At 37.9% G+C, this 14,017-nt stretch overlaps 1 protein-coding gene across 4 annotated transcripts in view; it reads left to right on the top strand.

Annotated features, from left to right (window-relative positions):
- SATB1 (SATB homeobox 1) overlaps positions 1-14,017 on the top strand; it is a 92,115-nt gene that overhangs the window by 40,836 nt on the left and 37,262 nt on the right. For all 4 annotated transcript variants that reach the window (XM_085051067.1, XM_085051064.1, XM_085051065.1 and 1 more), the window contains 2 exons: positions 4,519-4,630; positions 6,956-7,410. In XM_085051067.1, the coding sequence (XP_084907193.1) occupies positions 4,519-4,630; positions 6,956-7,410 (567 nt within the window). The remainder of the gene's footprint in view (positions 1-4,518; positions 4,631-6,955; positions 7,411-14,017) is intronic.

Genomic DNA, 14,017 nt, shown 5'->3' with positions numbered 1-14,017 from the left:
ACCTCTTTAGCAAGCACTGTGTGTAAAAGGAATATTACATTTTGCACGCTCCTGATTACCCTGTGTAAACAGTTTTTGACATCTGTCTTTATAGTTTTCGAGGAGAGGAAGACTTTGTTAAAAGAACCATTTTTATACAGCAGTCACCATTTCAGTCTTGCTTTACCTGTATTATGAAAGCAGATGGTCTGCATGTCTTTTGAATATTTATAACTATCAAAAACAATCTCTTGCTATTCACCCTTAGGCTTATGAGATGTCAGGACTGTTCTGGTTGAAAAAAAATCATCTTGGGTGTTTACAGAAAGGGGATTACATTAAGCTGAAATGACTATACATTTTCCAGTTTAATATTTGTCCATCAGCTGTTTAATCGTATTTAGATAATTGTGTAAATAAGTTGTTGCAGCCCTTGCCCCTTCCACTGAACAGGCTTGAAGCTTTAAACACCGATGAATGAGTTGCAAAAAAAGCTCAGATTTTTTTTTCCTAGTTAAACGACCTGGAAGGCCTAAATAAGTTTTGGTTACAGTGCTCCTTTTGAGGGAAATGTTTAATTTGCAAAGGAATCCCCGATATCTAATTCAGCCGAGTTGTTTTAGGTAGCTGCTGTGTCTGTTACTGTCTGCTAAGTCTGTTAGCATGTATTTGCTCTGTGTAAATACCGCAGCCCAAGTACCCCTTCTTGAGGCATGAAAACAACCTTATTCTGCCCATATAAAAATAATTTTAAGGTTATTTAGGGGAAGTTTTGGGACTGTGGGGGTTAAAAGCTTTTTTGACTGGAAGCTGAGCAATCACTGATAACAGATTTTGCTGTGGTTGGTTGATTTGGCAGAAAAGCATGAACAGTTTTGGTTTAGATGATTGAATTAACCTGATTAACATTGTTTTTGTTGTTTTGCAAAAAGGACAACAGTATACTTTTAGTGATGATCGAGCAACACTTCACCTGGTTGAAGAGCAGTGTTAGAGGCAATGACTCAGAAATGCCTCCCTGGAAGCACCTGCAGCAGTGGCTGCAGCAAGGAGCCAGCATGAAAGGCTCGGGTCCTTCCTGTATCTTGCAGGACGCACCTTGCATTAGATTCTGGCACAAAACAAAAGGTGTCTGATGCTACTGTTTTATTGAGTTTTGTTTGATGGGCATATGAAACGATTCCTGCTTGAGATTTATGATATTTCCCCAGGATGTTCCCCAACTTCTTTGAGAAAAGATGGTGTCTGGTTTTCAAATCACTCGTAGTTAATCTTCCAGAGAATATGGGATTTGGTTCAATCTACGCTGGGTGAACCTCAGCTGAACTTCAGAACAAATTCTACCCCTACCTTCACACAGTTGTTGGATGCCTAATTATAATTAACTTATTTGGCTAAAAAAAGAGCACTTGGGCTGCAGCAGATGGTGTCATTCCAGAATAGTGGGATTTCTGTGAAGGTGGCACCATTTCAGATGAGATCTCCCGATTCTCAGAACATGACTGAAAGTGATGTGGTTGGGGGGAGGGAGGTATGGGAGAGGGGAAAGAGGGAAATTTGAGATCTTGAAGGCTCACAACTTACTTTCAAGGATAAACTACTAGGAGATAAATTAAGACTGTGTATCTGTGATCAGTTTTTGCATTCTCTCAATTTTCTTTACAACATGTGAAGAAGAAATCTGATTATGAGTGATGAATGTGATGCATTTGAATATTTGTATGATATATTTATGTTCGTCATCCTTGTGTGTGGAAGACACCTGCCTCTGTGCCTCACAGATAAGGAGGATATGTGCAGTAATATCAGAATATGATGTGCTTCAAATACAATAATTTTGATTTTGATTATTGATAAATCAGGACATGGGGAACTCCTCAAGTGTAATGACCCAGGTAAAATGAAAGACATCAATATGCCTTCAGTCCAGATAGTGAATCTCTCTGAAGACCACTAACTCATAGGGGTAACCTTAATTTTTAGGCCATAAGCATAACAGATATTTATATGTGTAGATTGGCATTAAAATGTACAGGAATTCTATAGCAGTGTGAAATTTCTATAGCAAAGTGCATCTCTCTACACTGATGTGACTGCACGTTTGATGACAATAAATAAAGCATAGAAACAATGAAATTCAGTGTTGTCAAGTTATTTTCTGAGTTAACAAGGTAGTAATATTTTATCTGGCTTGTAAAATTTTGCCTTCAGTGAATTAGTAAATAAATCATTGATTCCTCCTGATGAGGATTCTTAGCGTAGGTAATATCACTTGAATGTTTGCATGAAGTGTTCTCAAAGAAAATGCAGGATAATTTTCATTTTTAAATGTGTTTATAATGTCTGTCTTTTTTTTTTTAAATCTGCTTTGAAGAGCAGGAGTAACATCCCAGTGTTAGCCATCAAAGCTTGAAATTCACATTGTGTCAGAGAAGCTAAAATTTCCAGCAGTGTTTCTTAAACAGACCAGTCCCCTCTTCGGTTGTAAAGTAACTACATTAAATTTATTCCTGAAGAAGGGGATGTTGCAAACTGCCATGTCATTTGTGTATCATCTTTATAAAATGACATGGAAGGGAGCACTAGGAAATCTTAGACAAACATGTTCAATAATATGTAATATTCTAAAATTAATATACATGTTTTCATACTTAAAGGTAGCTGGGCAGGAGAAGACAACTGAAAGGGGCAAAGCAAATTGAGTGAAACCCACCTTGAAGTCTTAATGACATCCACAAAATACACATGGGCTGGTGTGCAATGGTGGCCCCTGACAGGTGCATTGTCCCTTTTTGCACATACAGATTTGCAGTTTTTGCATATAGTCTGTGCAGTTATATAATTTACCAGTTTGGACCCACAGGCCTTTTAAAATCATGCTTTATGTATCATGTGCCTATGTTTAAGATGGTTTAATCTATAAAAGAGCTTAAAAGATAATTTTGTATGTACTAGACATCAATTATACTGCTATTATACTGGAAGTTGAAATTGGGTTCAGCTGAGCTTGGTTCTGGTCATTCAGGCTAGACTTGTGGTAGTCTATTAAAATTTCACTCTCCTTTTATACCACTGACGAAAGGCTTCTAGCTAATTTCAGAAATGCCAGATTAGTATCAAGAAATGGCAAGAATTTGGGTGATTTAGAGAAATATTAAAATACTTGCCTCGTGAGTAGAGGGTATCCACATTTTGGCATAAATAATACTGCCTCACTCTAGGAGTTCTGAGGCTCCACAAATAGCTTGTTACTGAGTAATACCTTAGGAAATGATTATAATGAACTTCACTAAGATCAATAATCAAGATACTTTTAGTCAGAAACTAAACTAGCTTTCTAAAAGAAGACTTACAGTAACATTTATTGTATTTTTACTCCAGATTCTTTCTTCCAGTGGCTGTTGTAGTTGGTGTGACAAAGGGTTGATGCTGTGCATCGATTTTTAAAACAACATAAATTTATCTAAGTGTTACATGCTGAATAGTAAAGTAACATAATAATCAAGGCTTTGTCTTCTTGACTGTCATTGTTTTTCGATACACTGGACAATTCTTGTAGTTAAGCCAAAAGTAACTATTTTCCACATAGAAATTTAAAGGATGGCAAAGTTCAGTCTGTTGAAATTATATTTGCTAATTTTGTTGTTCATACATCATATACTGAGTATAATTTTCAAGTTGGAGCATTATCTCATTTTGCAAGGCTTAGTCTTAATTGAATTTGTAAAAGAATGTACTGGAACTGAAAGTCTTATGCATTGTAAATTCCACTGTTTTAAAATTGGTCAAAACTGAGCAGAAGGTAAATTTCTCACTGTAGCTATCTGATAACTCGAGAACCTTTGAGAAAAAAATCATCTCGATCATCCTTTGGTCTATTTTGCAGCTAATATTCAGTTACAGAATTAGACATGACAATAAGCTTTTCATAAGCCTGTTTTTGCAAATCACTTAAAATACCCTGTTTAGAGAAAACAAGGCTGGGTTCATTTTGGGTTATTAAATACATACTTTATTCTGCTATAAACCCCATATTTTATCCTATTCATAGATCATTCAGATAAAGTTTTATCCTATGATTTTCTGGGGTCTACTCTATGATAAGTGGCACAGAGGAACTGGACATGAGTAACCTGAGCCACTGCCTGCATTTGTGAAGGCAGTGTAGGAGTTGCATGCCTGTAAATTTGTGTGGGTATGTGAAGGGTCAATCAAATTTAAAAGCAGTAATAGGATGAACAAAATTCACTGTCAAGATTAGCGTCTTCTGTCCAGATCCCATCCTATTGTATGTTTCTTGGTCGATAACTTTGTTCTTCCCTTAGTACATCTGCTAGTTTTGCTGCCATTTACAATATACCTTCGTTTGTTTTCATGCTCAATTAATGAGCTTTTTAAAAAGCTTTGGATGATAGGATTTAAAATGCAATATGGTTCTCAAACTTTAAAAATATAATGGTTCAACAATTGAAATAATTTGTGCTGTGACTTATGCTGCTCTGCATTACAGATTTTTTTTCTTCTCCCCTTTTCACACAGAGTATGATTTCTTCCATTGTGAACAGCACTTACTATGCAAATGTCTCAGCAGCAAAATGTCAGGAATTTGGAAGGTGGTATAAACATTTCAAGAAGGCAAAAGATATGATGGGTAAGCAAAAAAAAAAAAAAAATTGCCTTGATGGTGGTTACATACCATTATGTGTCACATTGAGGTCTGTCACAGTCATATAAGAAGCCAGTTCCCTTCACGATAAGTTTAGGATGCTTTTGATGAGTAGATGTAGAAAGTACATATATAGTGAAAGAATTCATTTAAATAAATATTTGCTATTGAAACAGCCAAGCTGACTTGGGTTGCCAGAGATGTAAAGCTGTCATTCTGTAAATCTAGAGATCTTCTACCACCCAGAATAATTGTTTAGAAAACCTGTTCCTGGAACTGTGACGAACTGATTTTTTAATGTATGTGGTTTTTTTCTCCTCTGGCTAACATATATTTAAAGAAACAGGCTTCTATAGCTATCACTGCCTTCCAGCAATATGCTATAATTTTCTGAATTCATAATGCTTTCTAATCTTGGGACCCTAATTTCAATTAATTTTAACAAATAATTGTTGTGACAATAGTTTGCTTGTTGTAGTAAGCACAACTAAATAATTGGAGAAAAAGAAATTATATCTATTCATTCTATGATACCTTTTCTTAAACTTGTTCACTTAATTTTGAACACTTTATGTCAGAAAATTTCTATGTAGATTTCAACAGAATGGAGAAATGGTACCTCCATTTGGATTGAATTTTGAGCTTGACTTAGCTTTCAGTATTTGAAGCAAAATCATTCATCTACCAAAACGGGTTCCTTGCCTTTTATAGCTTAAGGCTGTAATGAAGACAATGCATCACTTTTGTGATAATTGCTTGAATTACTGTTCTGAGTGAATGGCCCACTTGGGTTGATCTCTACTTTCCCTGAGTGAAAAAAGGCAGCCTCTCTTCTTAATCTACTTTGTACCTTCTGTGCAACTCCGAACCCTTCTTCTGAGACCACCAAATGTGGTGGTAAGACTTCATGTGGTTTCAGGTGGTCCATGCGTGAGGCAGCAGAGTGCCCATGTGGGAGAGTGACCTTTCCAGAACAGCCTCTCCCGCATCTTTTGCAGCAGTGCTCCTGCATGGGGCAACCCCTGCAAAATTTTACTTCCGTGGCCTGCCAAGACAAGTTCACCATCCATTCATTTGGGGTCAATGAAGCCAGCAAATAGAAGATGTGTGTTTGTCTATTCCTGTGTCACCTAATGCTGATGGGAGAGGCAGCATTGCCCCCAAAGCCACCTGGGTGAGGAGTAGCAGGGCCTCTGCTTGGATACTGATCCAGGATATGGACACCAGAACTCTCTGGAGAACAACTGGCTTGTTTTTTGTTTATCAAATTTCTGCCCATGATAGGACGCAGGAGGAAGATGGGCATGCAGGTGGGAATCCAAGTGATGATTTCTTCATCTAGCTCCGATCCTAGTGGAGGAAAGGGTGGCCTTGCATTGATGACTGCTAGTGAAGATTATAATTACTATGAAAAGCTCAGATACTGCCTTAAAAAAAAAAAAAAAGCCTTAACTAGTATAAGGAAAAATTGCTACAATGCTTTTGTGAAAATACTGGACTTTTGGGTTTTTAAATAAAGCTTATTTTCTTAAGGCTATTTCCAGACCAGATCTGCTAAAGCTCTAGAATAAAAAAAGTGACATATGCTGTTAAAAAGGAAACTCCTTTATATCAACCTAGAGTTATTTTATATTGTTTAATCATGCACAAGAGGGGAACTGGAAGAACTCTTGTAGTTTAAAAAACTGTGCTGTTAATTAAAAAGGAGGGTGTGTCAAGGCAGATGAGTTAATATGAGAAAAAAATTCAACCATGTTGCAAGTCACTGAAAAAAACCATGCATACATGGTTGCAAGATAAAGCAGCCCATCTGTGTAATTTACATAAATTATACTAGTTCCTAGCAGTCCCATACAATTGATACAGCATCTAGAAATTAGCAGAGCATAGGGAGGTCTGCACCTCACCCTGCTTGTTACAGATTTCCAGTGGCTGGGAACTGCAGATGTCATGGCAGGGACCTCATGGGAGGAACAAAACCAATCACTTGGGGCTTCTCTCTCTCTCTGGCTGGGGCATGTTTTCCCACAACAGCCCTCCTTACCCTTTGAACAGATGCACTTGCTGTTTCACCTGCATCATCTGCAGCACAGAGTGGTTTTTTGTCTTGTATTTGCCCCATCTCTAGCTGGTTACTGCTTTGTCTGAAGTCCCCTGTGTCCGTCACTGTGGGATGCAGCAACCCGCTCATGGTTGGGTTGCATTGCCATTTTACATTTGTTTATTTTTATTAGCATGTCTTGTGAGGACAGTCAAGTTTGTGATTTTCAGTCTGATGTTGGCCTTTTCAATGTTTCTTTTCTGCTGTAGTTGAGATGGATAGCCTTTCTGAACTATCCCAGCAAGGTGCCAACCATGTCAACTTCGGTCAGCAGCCAGTCCCAGGGAACACAGCCGAACAGCCTCCATCTCCTGTTCAGCTTTCTCATGGTAGTCAACCATCAGTTCGGACCCCGCTTCCAAACCTGCACCCTGGACTTGTATCTACTCCCATTAGCCCTCAGCTGGTAAATCAGCAGCTGGTAATGGCCCAGTTGCTGAACCAGCAGTATGCAGTGAACAGACTTCTAGCCCAGCAGTCCTTAAACCAACAGTACTTGAACCACCCTCCTCCTGTCAGTAGATCCATGAACAAGCCGTTGGAGCAGCAGGTCTCAACGAACACAGAGGTGTCTTCCGAAATCTACCAGTGGGTCCGTGATGAACTGAAACGAGCAGGAATCTCACAGGCAGTATTTGCACGTGTGGCTTTTAACCGAACTCAGGTCAGTCATCCTTTTTCTTCTTTTTTTTAAAGTCTAAGAGTTCCTTCTTTCTCTCTCTAATTCATTATTGCCATCTTCTAAGCCTGTCTTCTGATTTCTACCTTGTCACTTAGCTCCTCTGAAGAAACCACGCTTCCTTGCGGGACCGCTGTCCATTGTTGATACAGTACTGAAATAGTCGGGTTGGTTTGGGGAAATACCCGCTCTTCTTACAGACAGCCTGGTTCCTCTCCAGTTGTGATGGTTTATGAAGAGCTGAATTTCCCAGGACAGGAAATGAACAAGTCTATGCAGAACCATTCGCAAAGTCACCCAATAGATTGCCTTTTGTGTTGCAGAGTTGTACCTGCGCTGACCACCTGCGCGCACTGAACAACCTCTTCTTCTTTCACAGGTGTACTGGAGATGGTCTTTCATCCATACTTGCATTTATTTTTATTATTTTCTAGTGAAAGTCTTAATAACATCCTTTCAGGCTTCTGAAAAGATTAAAATTTAAAAGCTTTGTCTCTAGATGATCTACTCTTTTCATGTATTTTTGTAGTTTGTTGCAAAAACAGTAGTTGCTGAGCTTGCCGGTGTCCACGTCAGAACATATACTTCAGCTCTTCAATGCAGAAAAAGCTAGCCCTAGCAAAGCTGATAAGTAACACTAAAATGTGTTATTTTTTACACCTGTTTTAGAAGCTAACCCTGTTATAATTTATTCTGCTCTATGAATTTAACTTAATGCCATGTTGCATGGAATTTAATCAAGCAGAAATTATGGAAGAAATGTCAGTATATTGAATGCAAATAATAAGATATCAAAATTTTAGAAGTATGTTTTAACAGAAAATAAAATATTTTTAATAAGACTTTTTAAAATGGGAAATACTTTAAAAAGACATAGGTAAATTTACTTTGGGTTCCACATTTTTAAATGAAAACACATACTTGGGGAAGAATTTGCCCATTATAGATTATGGTATGACAAAAAAGATCATAATTTGAGCTTCCTTGAAACGTTTTTGTTTCTCCCTGCATAGCTTAGAGAATAAAAATTCTGTTTCAAATGCTCTGGTACCAGATTTGAATCAGCAAGTCATTTGTAATTGTTCTGAATTACTATTGCCTTACAATATTTTCATCCTCCTTTAGCTAAAAGAAAGTAGACTTGTGTGAATTCTCTGTATGTCTCTGTGTGTCTGTGTCTTTCCTCTTTACAGCAGAGGTTGTTTTCAAGATCTGGGCCTTTCATACCAAATTTCATGGGTTACGTGAACTCATGCAAAGATTAAGTTAGGTCCAGGCAGTGCCAGTTGTTATATTTACAAATAAGTGACATAGAGTTTTGTTTAATACAATGTTTAAAAAATTAACTATTGATACTCTATAAAGTATTAAAGCAATAATAGTAGCTTCATGTTACAATGGCTTGAGCTGCTATCTTACTGGACAAAAAGCCAAGCAAGAATTTAAAAGAAAATAAAAATATTTTACATTTACTTCTTTCTCAGGTTTGCCTAAAGCACATTGTTTTCTTTCAAATTTCCCTCCTCTGAAGTGGTCAGTTTTTGTCAGCTAGTTTTGCATACAGCTTTTGGCATGTCCTTTGTGCATGAGCAGTATTTGTTACCTGAAATACAAGGATGATTGGTTCTGAGTGGACATTGAATTTATATGACAGAGTATGAGAAAATGCTAATACAACTGTAGAACCAGATTCCTAGTGCAAATACTGATTCTTTTGTATTAGTATTATTACACTAAATATATATTAAAATATGTATTGCTATGTATTTTTCTACTACAAATGTTATTAAATATTTGTTTAAAGTTCAGTTCTTCCCCAGAATTTGTAGTTAACCAGCTTGATAAAATGTGTTCAGTGACCCAAACCTGGGAGGAAACCCCAAAATGAGCATTGAAAACAATTCCCCTAAAGAGATCTGAAATAGATCGATATATTTTGGCAATTTTCAACCAAATCTATTTGAAAGAACACAAAGTAATATCCCTATATCCTAAAAACTGTTTTTGCTAATCAAGTTAGTATTTGCAGTTAGCTAGGTATGCTTCTGCAGTGTTTGTTAAGCATTGTGGCAAACATAAGGAGCAAAAAGGAAAAATACTAGGAGCCTAGAGAGTGTCAGCCTCAGTTTTGCCAAGAAATATCTCAGCATTCTTTTCATATTATGCAAAGCCACAGTGAAATACAGAGGAGTTTGTTATGGGCACATTTCACCTTTGCAAACCTGGAAATTGTTAATTTTACCCACAGAGACAGCTAATGTCCAAGAGTAAACATAGGTACCAGCAATTCTTTCATGGAAACTTTTAAAATTTGTTCTGCTTGCTATACTTCTGAATTCCTCACAGCTTATTCAAGGATACATCACATTTAGCTAAAATTAGGGTAGTACACTAATAATTGATGCTATTTATGAGTTATTTGCTAATAGTGATGTAATATCCTACAGGTTTTTTTGTTTGTTTGAGGTTTTTTTGTTTGTTTGTTTGGCTAGAGAAAGTGAAAATGCTTGTTTAAATTCATATACTGTTTTCTGAGATAAAAAGCTAACTCAGGCTTACCACTGACATTTTTGAAACTGTCAGAAGCATATTTGAGCTGTGTCCAGGGACTATATCATGCCATCAGTTTCTAAAGGCATATGAACTCACTGAAATCGGTTAGGAGTTCTGTGCAAGAAAACCCTGGTGTCAAGATACAGTCTCAGATGAGGAGTGAGATTTGTTTTCAGTGTAAACGTTAAAGAAGGAAGTGATCTATAAATTAAGAGTGATTTAGCTTAATGTTCAGGCAATAAAATGGACTTTGAAATTGGCTGAAGATGCTCTTGTTTTTCAGACTTATACTCTACAATATGAATACAGAATTTGGTGGGGGTTTTAAGTGGGAAGGAGATTTCTACCTGCATTGTGTGGTAATTCAACACTTGATCATAATGGTCAAGGTTTTTTAATTTGGGAGCAAAAATGTCGACTAGGAATATTTCTCTCTTTCCCCAATCAAAGGAGACATTTTGGTAAAAATACTTCTGAAAACTAGAGTGGGTTTTTTTGTTATTACTAATTATCTATAAAGCAGGAAAAAAACCATGAGCCACACCTCAGAAGTGTGTCCTTGAGAAAGAAAGGGTGTGATTTTAATGTGTTGAATGATTTTCCCCCTACCCTTAAGTTCCAAATGGTAATTTCAAAACTGAATTCTCAGGAATGTGCCTTGTAAACTTTAATCCAAGTCCAGTTAGCTATAACCTGAATGACAATTCACATCTATACAGGCACAATAGGACAACTGTTGCAGGGAGCAGAAGCAGTTTTTGTGTGAGGAATTTCTCTATGGTCCTTCTAGGAAGCCTTCAGATTACAGTCAGATCTGAAGTTTTGCTTGTCCTTCAGCGGTTGTGATTCCAGCTCACTGGATGCAAAGAAACAGGTTGAATCCTGTTAGCACCTCCTTGCAGTGCACTGTGGAGAGCTTTGTTGAGTTAGTACTTGTGCTGGCAGATCTGAGTTTCACCTCAAGCAAGGCATCCAAAGGTGACTACCAGTCTCTCTGTTTGCCAGGATAATTTTGGAAAATTGAGACACTTATGTTTCAGTTGCCAGTTCATCAAATTAATAAACATAATACCTTTTTCCAGCTGATGTCAGTGCATTGTACAGATACCTCTACTGTCTTGAAAGACCAAGTTCAGTATTTTCTTGTGCTTTGCAGTCCAGAAAATAGCATTTGTGATCAGTTTGTTGCCCTGGGAGGCCCCAAGCAGCCATGGGGTGACAGTGATGATGCACTGGGGCAGCCCCCCAACGTGTGGTGCCACAGCCCCCCATCAGCAGAGAGGCTCTGCCTGCTGCTTCAAATGTTAGGTTAAACTGGGAGTTTGTCTGCTCTGTTTTGTTCTTAGAGCTGGAGCTCAGCATCAACATTTGTTGGGCTGAACTGCCCTCAGAGCACTAAACAAATAAATAAACTCCCACTTCTGTTGTGTGTTCTTAAAAGTAAGCATGAGTCAGGAAGTGAAAGGGTTGGGTTCCCACAGGCAGTCTGACATTTGACTCGAAGGTGTAGCTTAGCCTGGTGCATGGTGGGGTGACGAGACTGCACTGTGCGAGCAAGGAATTGTGTTAGTCATGGTTGTGGCTGGAACTGGAACTGGGGGCTGCCTGTCTCTGTGTACACTTTCAGCTGTAAGTTTTGCTGCAGGAACTCAGGTGCTGTTGTGTGGAGCTGACCTCATGGCTCTGTCTTCATTCAAAGAAGAGTGCTTTTTGCTGCTTTACCATGTCTGCCTTTTGTAATTTTTCTTTTTCCTACCAGTGACAAGGTTTATCTGAAGGTTTTTGAATAATTCTCAATGCTTCTCACTTTTCTCTCTCCCTTCTTCCTACTTCAGCCCCATGCTTGTTTAAAATATTAGTTGCCAGGACATACTGCCTTTCGTTCATGTATAATGCCCTTTCTCATATGTGAAAACTTCTGTGTATTTAGGACTGTGCTCATACTAATTCTAGCAATTGCTATTTCAAAGGAGAATGCTTGGATGCAGTAAATGGCTCTGTGTAATTGTAAAACAAAATCTAAGTTTACACAAACCACCTTCTCAGGCACTACTTTTTTTTTTTTTCTTCCACTTTGTCTTTGGCACACTTTATTTTCCAGTAAAATGAAAAATGAAGATGGATTATTCAAAATTGATAACAGTAATGGACCATCATGTAATGTTTTATTGAATTTGAGTTCTGTAAATTACGTGGTAGAGAGAAATTTGCCTGCTTAAGTATAACAGAAATTGCCACTGTATCCATATAATTCCTCGTAGTGTAATTTAAGAAAAAGTACACTATCCATATCACTATTGAATAAAAGGTAAAAAGGTGCTATTACACTATCATGACAGCTCTCCTCTTGCTACTAAGCGACATAGATAAATGTGTCTGCTTATAACTTACTTGGCTGGGATCCAGTCTTGGGGGTGGATCTTGGGAATAATCTTCCACCTGGACATGGGATAGGAGCGCCCTGCAACCAAGAGGGATAGTGTTCAGGGATGTTCTGCATGTTTTGGGAAGGTTTGGGCAAATTGCATTTTTCTTCTTGGAGCTTTGAAGTTCTATCACACTGATAAAATCTATTTGAATCAGTGATTACGTTCAAAGAGGAGACAAACTGGGGGCCAGACAGGCAGTGTTTTTGTTCATATTGGCAGACACTTTAATTTATCTCCATTTTTAAAGAATTTGTAATGAGCTTTTGAAAGCCCTGATAATATTTATTGAACATTTTTTTGCCATTAGTAATGAATTATACTTGTGATGACATGTTAAATTTCTATTTTTTTTCAATGGAACCTGGGAACATTTTAAGAAAATACATCTCCAGTGCAAAAAGAATACAAGAGAGGAACAGTGAGGAGGGCTCTGAGGCTAACAGTGTTTATAACCTGTTTGCAAAACAAGCTCAGTTTTTGCAACCTGAAGTACAATATCAGATGACACCAAGACTAGCATCTTGGAAAACCAGTTCAAGGCTGGTGAAATGAACAGTAAATCTGTGCACGTCAGCACAGAGCAGAATACGAGAGCCAATGTTTTCTTTCTAGGATTTTTCCCATTTTACATCTTGTCTAACAACTTTTAGCTGAAGTTTTGTGCTCAGAAATTGCAGCAGTAGCAATGCTCAAAGTAATATATGAAGCAGGCAAGATGTGTTCTAAGACTTTGCCTGCACCTACTTCTAACTAAAACTAAAACTACATCTTAGTTTTAGTGGTTTTTCCTCTCATATCCTGTCCTTTAGGCTTAGAGCCTAGAAGCAAACTCGTTGCCTTCGCCCTGCTCTGTCATCTCCCATCTTCTCTCTGCATCGTTGTCCTCTGCTCTGCTCCCAGCTCAGGCAGAGTCATGACAGTGATAGGGGAAGAGAGAAGAATCAATACTTAGTGGCATTTCTAATCACCAAGAGGTGTCCCACAGCAATCAAAATGCATGTAAAAGATAAAAAACCAACCAACCAAAAAAAAAAAAAACCAAAAACAAAAATCCCCCAACATTTCCTTTTTTTACTTATTTCACTGAAGAATGAAAAGTGATACAAAAAACCGCAGCCTTTTCTACCTTTTTTAGCTGCCCATTATGTGGCCAAGGCTTATACAAGCAAATATTTTCTTTCATGGGCTAAAGTATTTTTTAAGGACATTTCCTGCAGCTGACAGTGAGTTGGCTGTTTGTAAGGAATCTCCTGAAAATGATCAGTCCACTTGAGTTTGGTTTTTCTTGCTCATTTTTTCATTGAGAGGTGTCTTTAGCACAGTAGCAGTCAGAAATCAGATGTGTTTACAACTACCTAGAAGGAGGTTGTAGCAATGTGGGCGTTGGTCTTTCCTGCCAAGTAACAAGCAACAGGGTGAGAGAGAATGATCTCAGGTTACACCAAGGGAGGTTTAGATGGGATATTATGAAAAATTTCTGCTCCAGAAATTTTGTCCAGCACTGGAATTGGCAGACAGGGAAGTGGTGGAATCTCCATCCCTGGGGGTATTTAAAAGACATGTAAATGTGGCACTTGAGGCATGGTTTAGTGGTAGGCTTGGCAGTGCAC

Source organism: Lichenostomus cassidix, chromosome 2 (genome assembly GCF_008360975.1).
Source record: "Lichenostomus cassidix isolate B80296 chromosome 2, HeHo_3.0, whole genome shotgun sequence".
Classification (NCBI taxonomy): domain Eukaryota; kingdom Metazoa; phylum Chordata; class Aves; order Passeriformes; family Meliphagidae; genus Lichenostomus; species Lichenostomus cassidix.
The sequence above is the reverse complement of the archived record's forward strand: the minus strand, read 5'-3'. Positions and strand labels throughout refer to the sequence as shown.